Below are 8026 nucleotides of genomic sequence, written 5' to 3'. Positions count from 1 at the left end.
GGGCCAAAGCTGATGGCGAAACGGCAGCCAGTCAACCTTAAACCTGTCCTGATAGTTTACAACTTCACCATGGTCTGCCTGTCTGCATACATGTTCTATGAGGTACTGTTGTACTGTGTGTGGGAACTTTGCTAATGGTACAGTAGATGGGAAGCTGGATGCTGGTCAGTATAGGATAACGCAGGGCGAGGGTAGAGCTTTCCATGTCAGCAACATCCAAATAGTTGTTGACATGCAAAATGAAAAGAACAGTTGGATTCTGAAACCCTAAATCACCTAAGCTGTTTTTGAAGTTTAATGTCAAATCTAAATTAAAGCTGCTCGAATCAATACTTTTTAAAATAACAATGGATCAAATAATTTTGTATAATATGAATGGGGTTGCTCATAGTGACAAACCCATTGAGATTAATCACCCAGGCAGCTGTTTCCAGTGAAATTTAAGCACCTGCTCAGCACCAAAGCAGACAGTTAGCATATAGCGTGAGTGTTAAGCAGGTAAAGCGTTAGCTATAGAGAGTGAATATTGAATATTTCACTTATTCACAGGCAATTGATTGAGAGAAACTGAAGCAGAGATGAAAGCAGTTTTTGTCTTTCCAGTTCACAGCCTCTTCCTGGTTGGCCCAATACAGTCTGCTGTGCCAGCCAGTTGACTACAGTGACAGCCCACTGGCCATGAGGGTAAATCTTTTTACTTTATCGCATTTTATGCAACAATTTCTCCACTCCGGAATTTGTTTTATGCACAGGTTTAGGTGTGCTAGACCTCGATTACCACAATATTCTGTAAATGTATCTGAATGTGTATCCTAAAAGTGCAGTTTAAATATAGCTTGCTTTGAAACAAATTATCCTCTGTGGAAAGCAGGGTATAAAATGTTGTAAAGAATTAATATATACATATTTTTCTGTTGTGCAGATGGCCAGAGTATGCTGGTGGTTCTACTTCTCCAAAGTTATAGAGCTCAGTGACACTGTAAGTATGAAAGGAGTGAAAAGAAGTCATTAAGAGTTTATTAAAAAAATATTCGCAGCAACTCCTAAATGTAGTGACAGATCTTTTTGAACATGCTTACTTGTGCATGTGTTTCTGTACCTGCTGTGCTTGCAAATATAAACACATGCACTGCAAGATCTTACTGCATGCCTGCCTTTGTGTGTGTTTTCAGATATTTTTCATCCTGAGGAAGAAGAACAACCAGCTGACCTTCCTCCACGTCTACCACCATGCCACCATGATCTTTAACTGGTGGGCTGGGGTTAAGTATGTGGCTGGTGGCCAGTGTGAGTACAACCCACCCAAAACACACACTGACCCACAGACTTAGGTGCATACTATGCGATAGTCATTCTGTATACTTGTCCACAGCTTTCCTGATTGGTCTGATCAACTCGCTGGTCCACATAGTGATGTATCTGTACTACGGCCTGGCAGCTTTTGGACCAAGCATGTCGAAATACCTCTGGTGGAAACGCTACCTCACCTCCCTACAACTGGTCAGTATTTGCCGCTGTGTGTGAGTCTCAGTGACAGCAACTACAACATTCACTCTTCTGCCTTTCCTTTTCCATTCTATTTTTATTTTAGGATTTTATCACTATTACATTCTGACCACTTCACTATATGTATGTGGTTTATGTTTTATGTACAGTTTATGTTTTAGTATAATTCAATCTGATCATTTTGGATGCTTGTTAAACAAAGAGAGCCTGTACTTCCAACTGTAGCATGAATCACTTTTCTTGTATGTGTGAAATTATGGTATTGTCAGTATTAAAGTACACTGGCAACAAGCCTTTACCTCTTAGGACCGTTGCGGTATATGTCCAACAAGCTCATCTAAAAATGTCCAAAAAGCTTGAAGTACTCAACTTTGATGAGCCTAATGTGAGGCCTTCTGCTCCGTTTGTCATTGTTCTGACCGGCTGTTGGGATAACTAGATTATTAGCAGCACTGATGCTCCTCAGTAACTACTGGACCATCTGCTTTCTAGCGCTGATGAAGAGACAATACATCCTGTAGGGTTTTTTCCCTTCTATAGGCCTGCAACATATGTAGGTCAGTATGGTGACTGACTGCCAATATATAACAATAATTGTACTGACCTTAGAGGTGATCCCCAAGCCTTCATTATTAAGTCAGTTGTCTTTACAATTTGATGAACTGAAGTTGAGGTAGTTGGGTTGATTGGGGAGATTGGTGTTTGTATTTCTGTACTTAGGGGGTTTCTTTAGAGGTAATTACATACATTGAAATGGTGGTTAGTGGAGTGTGATGGATAGATGTGCAATGTTCATTATGTTCATACATAATAGCTGGCCCCTGAACCCTATAGTGACTCTATGAAACATATGGATATAGGCCAGTCTACGGGCCTTTATGTCATGACAATTACTGGTACATGCAGAAGCATTGTAGCGACACGTAAAAATTAAAGTTAGCATGAACTATCAATGGAATTTCTCTTTTATCATAGGGTCACCAGATTTTAAGCCCACAAACCGGGACCCCTAAGTGTACTGCCCATTTATGCACACGCACATGCATGCACTTATGCATGCACTGCTGATCATGATGATGAAAGTTAGTTAGCACTTAGCATACCTAGTGAGTGGACCTTTCAGCACAATGGACGCCGTCAACGCAGCATTTTCATTGCAGGTTACTTTACAAAAGAAGTCTCATTGAGCTCTTTAGAAAAGACTGACTTTTACATTATAATTCTACAGCCAGTCTTTAGCTGGGCACCCCACATATTAAAGAATTTGAGGAAAAATTCTATGATAACAAAATAACACAGAAATACAAAAGAAACTTGGTTACTAAAAGGATTTCGGTGGATTTCAAAACAGTACATTTAACCCAGCTAAAAAAGATGATAAAGAAAGGTATCCAATGCCTTCAGCTGCCTCTGTCTTAATATGACCATAGTGTCTTTTAGGTTCTATGTACAGTAAATGTCAGTAAACCAAAGTACATTTTGAATGTGTGTCAAATTCTTGGTATTTGAGTTTCAGAACTTTGTTTTGATGTCTTTATATAGGCTGTGGTGTAGGAAGTATATGTTTCACACTCTTGTTCTGTCCCCCTTTCAGCTCCAGTTTTTCATAGTAACCATCCATACCACCTACAACCTTTCTGCTCACTGTGACTTCCCTGACTCCATGAACATGGTTGTGTTGGCCTACTCTCTCAGCCTTATTGCTCTCTTCAGTAACTTCTACTACCACAGCTACCTCGCCAAAAAGAAGAGCAAGAAGACATAGGAAGAGAGAAAGAGAGAAACAGGTGTATATGAGGGAGGAGAGAAAAGAGCTGAGAGGAAAACATTTGAAAACAGGAAGGTAGTACTGAAAGAGGAAAGCACAGATGACAGAGGGGATATTAAAATAATCTGCTTGTTTGTTATGTTAATTACTTTATGTTAATCATGTTATGGTAATTACAGCTTGATTTCTTATATGTACAAAATACATTAACATATTTGAAAACCTATAATGACACTTGAGAAAAAACTGAGAAGTACTGCACATTTATGTTTGTAATAAATCCAAACAGTTTTAATCCTTTTATGTGTATGACATATGATATATTTGTGCCTTAAACACACACAAAGGGTCTTCCATTCATGTATTTCTTCTGTTTATTCATCCAGTACAAAGCCACAAACACACTCAACACACATTAACCCTTGTTTCATGATCCCTTCCCCCAGCTGCTAATAGATGAGACTCTCTAATCACCATTTGAGTTGCTTTATTCTTCTCTCACACCCATTGGCTGGCAGTTACAGCCAATCAACTGTTGCCTGCCATTAACTCTATATCCCGCACTCTCCATCTATTCCTACCCCCTTTTTAGATCAGGGTTCTCCTCCCCATTTTAATCCCTCTTACCAACAGGGGAACCCCAGCCTCCATCTGTCACAACGTAGAAGTATAATTGTCTGAGTCCAGCAGTCCCGTCCGCTCCCCCTTGTGGACAGAAATGAAAGAAATATCTGCTTCCCTTGCATTGGTTTCCCCCAGCCAATCATCACTTATTCCCATTCTGTTCACTATCTGTTTCTCTACTTTTATCTCCAGCAGCATATTGGTTTTGACTGTCCTCTGTTCCAAACTCAAGGGGGGGCAGACAAAACAGAACCACATGAAAAAGCACTTTGAAGTGACTAAATCAAAGTTCCAGAGGCAGCCATTTTAATACCCATCAGCACAATGCGGCAACTCTTCTCACAACAAAGTTCAGTGAATCTGCCTTTTACGTTTGAGATTTTCAAAGCAGCACAAAACAACTTGCAAAGAAAAAAGACGGCACTATTTGCAAAAAAGTTTTTAAATATTACAGCAGGAAGAGTCTTGGTGTAGCTAATAATAACAGCATGCCATCAACGTGCAGTCAATCAGTTCCATTGCTCTGTACATTTGGCTTACTGGACCTTACAGTGTGCCCTTTAAATAAGTATACTATAACAGGACTGCCATTAAAAACCAATTACATCAAAACTTGTGTTTTGAGAACTGTTGAGCACGGTACTAGATCTGGATCAAGTTCAGAAGCCATCTTGTGAGTCATTGTAATAGCTGATTTCATGGTTGTATAATGTTGAAGGAATATATGACTGTTTTAAAGCTGTCCATGTCCCTTGCTGAGCAAGTTCAACATTAGAGCTGCAGTATGAAGTAAAACACTTCTTCCATTCTGCGCTCAGCAGATGCAAACATTGCTGAAGCTTTGGGAAGTACACCACACATTCAACCCATTCATCCCTGAAAAGAGGTTTCCTTTACACAAATGTACAACCATTTCAAGACAGCAAGACCAGAAGGATAAGGACTATGGGCTGTTTTAGGCAGGAAGTATCCTTGCTTTTAACTGCGCATTCATGTGCGCGTGCAGGCTTCCTCACATATCCTGCCTCTGTTTGGACCATCGGCTGCGCACATCCTCAGAAATTGGTTACAAAGCAAGTATATCTATAGGATCGTCTATGAAAAAAAGCTGAAGTAACCTGACTCTTTTTGCAATGCAGTGCAATGTCATTTGGCAAGGCCCTACAGTGGCCGGTCAACTTCATTCAATACATTACATTCAATTACTTTGTAACATAAATGCTGTATCTCTACTCTTTACTTTGCAATTGCATGAATAAGATAAGATGTTCCTTTATTGATCCCCTGTGGGATAAATTCAAGTTTGACACAGTAGCACAGGGGAAATAGTGTAGTAGTGCATGCATGATAAAATGACTGTCACAACTTTCCAGAGCTGTAAAATCCTGTCTGAGACCCACTGTACACTTTTTTAGACTTCTGATAAACCTTCAGACTCATGTATCTGTTGCTCAAACTGGACTTCCTGGATCCTATTCCACCATATCCTGAAACAGCACAGTGCTTTATAACATAGGAAAATGACCCCAGTGGCAACTTTTCAACCACTAGTAGTGCTATGGAGCAGTGTTTGTATGACTGGGGATCGGCCATGAACATGAGGATGCATGTACATTCACCCCTGCACTGATCTACGTTAAGAGAAGGCAAGAAAAAAGAAGACCGCAAGCTAGTAAAAATGGATTTAAACAAATTCACCTTTTACATGTTTCAAAAATGGGGATTAAGACATTTGTTAGGCCTCAAGGATACAAACTTCACTTTGGTGATAAAGCCGGTTTGGCCCACTTTCTTTATTCTTCTCTTCTGAAGGCTGCGTGATGTCTGACACTTGGCTGACATCAGACAGTAAGCATTTTGCAGGCTGTGTGTGTTACTGACTGTAAAACAGCACCGTATGGCCAGTACTAAAATAACACAGAGCACACTTGTGTAGCATTATAAGCCATATTTTGCTGCTGGCAAGTACTTAATCTGCTCTCCATCTCAGTGTGATACGAGCACACAAGCACACACACACACAGCTGATTGCCAGAAGCCCATTTAAAGAGTGATGTCCCTCAGCCTTACTGCAGGCACAGCTCCAGGTTGATTACTGCTGAGTGCCATACAGCTCAGGCATGACTGACTGTCTGGCACACAGTCGAGTTGATCAACTTACATTTCTGATGGTTTCATCTTGAGTGGTTAGAGAGTTACGGTGCTTTTGAGACGATGCCAAGCTAGTTACAGGTGTCACCTAAGCATTAACACTTTTCACTTATATTTGACATGATTGAATAACTTTTGATCGGCATGCATCTTAATTAAAATACTTTGAATGCCGCGGTTGATACAGACATGGGCCGAATGAAAAGTAAAAAAGGAGCAACCACAGTGCTGTGAACCTGCTTAAATCTGTGTTTCCTGAATCTTGTTTGTGAATGACTCTGTGTCGGTCTCCTTGGTAACAGTGTTAGACAGTGTTTGGGCTGTGGTCAGCTAAAGGCAGACTGTAATTAATAATCAGGTTAGAGGGAGAGGATATTGAAGCCCTCTCGAAACTGCTGCTGCTAACTTCCGAGCTAGTGAGAGGGACAGAGATACACACTCACACTCACACACGCACACACACACATAATTGTCGATAGTGAGAGAGGTTTGGGAATAAGAGGCTGATAAGTGTGCTTGAAGGTGAGCCACTGGGTTGTTTCATACAATGAGGGTTAACAAGAGGCTGCAGCAATCTCACTGTGATGGGAGCACACTCAATACAGACAGGCTAGTGTTAATCAGCCAACCAACCAGCTAGTAGCTCCCTGTCAAGTGTGTTTGTGTCTGTGTGTGTAATTAAGCATGACGTTCTAAGTAGTGGCAAATACAGACTCTTGGAGAAGAGAAGGTCTTTTTCCCATCTCTCTTCGACCTCAAGTATAAATCACATCTGTTAAAAAAAAACAAACATCTATCAGTTACTTTGTCATCACTCGTGTCGGTGCGTATGTGCATGTCCATGTGTGTCGTGTCTTTGTTTTCAACAAGAGAAGCCCCATCTGTTGGTGACACCGTCCTCATTTGTGGACAATGGGATGAACCCAATGCCACCTGTATCTGTGTTATCAAAGTTATAAGGGGGATGTGCCATTTATCTTGACAGGCAGATAGCTTGATTTATGGCCTTTATTGTTTGTTGCAGGGCAGACAATCTCTGGCATAAAGAGATTTGTTTCAGAGGGACTCGGGCCCACTGGGTATTATTTAATTTGATTCATATTCGCATGAACCTGATTCTAATTTGCCCTTTTAGTCCAAATTGATTTCTAGTACAGCTGTCACTTTTTAACCATGCTAGCTGCGAGGCTGCAGGGATGGCAGTGTCGGTAGGTCCGCCCATTTCTTTGGTCCAGACTGAAATATCTCAAAAACAACTGGATGGATTGCCATGAAATTTTGTAGACATTTATGGTTCCCAATGATATATACTGGCTTTGGTGTTTCACTGACTTTTCTTCTAGTGCCATTTTTGTTTTTTAGTGAAAAATGTCAACAACTATTGATTGGATTGTGTGAAACATGCTCTAAACATGCTGGTTTTTCTGGCGGAAAATCTTTTGATTTGTTGCCACTTGCCACACAGTTCCTATTCGGACTGTGTGTGTGTGTGTGTGTGTATTTTTTTTATTTAATAAGGTTTTCGTTAAAAACAATTTTGGAAAGAAGACTGGACTGTGTTTTAATTTAGACCTATTGATTTGCAATAATTGTTATAATATGGATGTTTATGTTAATTCAACTCTGGTTGACTGTTGTGGGTCTATTTGCACTTTTTTATAAGCTGCTCTTTGTTGTTATTAAAAGTTGTTCGGGCTGTGATTTAATTTAATTGATTTGTGTGCGGGAAAACTGTTCTGGATGTTTATGTTAATTTAATTCTGTTTGACTGTTGTATTTGCATTTTTTTATGAGCTGCTATGTGTTGCTAAAAAAAGTTGTTAATATTGTGCATGTTATGTTGTTATTGTTTCCGTATTAGTGTTTGGTATTCAGTTTCTGAACGGTGTAGGCACAAGCCAGTTTGGTGACGCCGTCTGAGCCTTACATCATAATTTTTAATTAGTCACGGTAATGCCGTATACCGCGGAAAAATAG

At 40.2% G+C, this 8026-nt stretch overlaps 1 protein-coding gene across 1 annotated transcript in view; it reads left to right on the top strand.

The window, feature by feature from the left end:
* The window catches only part of elovl8a (ELOVL fatty acid elongase 8a), a 5585-nt gene extending 2314 nt beyond the window's left edge, over nt 1–3271 (top strand). The window contains exons 3-8 of the mRNA XM_035670921.1: nt 1–102; nt 604–684; nt 923–979; nt 1173–1287; nt 1373–1500; nt 3101–3271. The exon at nt 1–102 is cut by the window's left edge and continues 92 nt beyond it. Of these exons, the coding sequence (XP_035526814.1) occupies nt 1–102; nt 604–684; nt 923–979; nt 1173–1287; nt 1373–1500; nt 3101–3271 (654 nt within the window). The remainder of the gene's footprint in view (nt 103–603; nt 685–922; nt 980–1172; nt 1288–1372; nt 1501–3100) is intronic.
* Nucleotides 3272–8026: the final 4755 nt, after the last annotated feature.

Source organism: Morone saxatilis, unplaced genomic scaffold (genome assembly GCF_004916995.1).
Source record: "Morone saxatilis isolate NCDOM2014 unplaced genomic scaffold, NCSU_SB_2.0 Contig23, whole genome shotgun sequence".
Taxonomy (NCBI): domain Eukaryota; kingdom Metazoa; phylum Chordata; class Actinopteri; family Moronidae; genus Morone; species Morone saxatilis.
The sequence above is the reverse complement of the archived record's forward strand: the minus strand, read 5'-3'. Positions and strand labels throughout refer to the sequence as shown.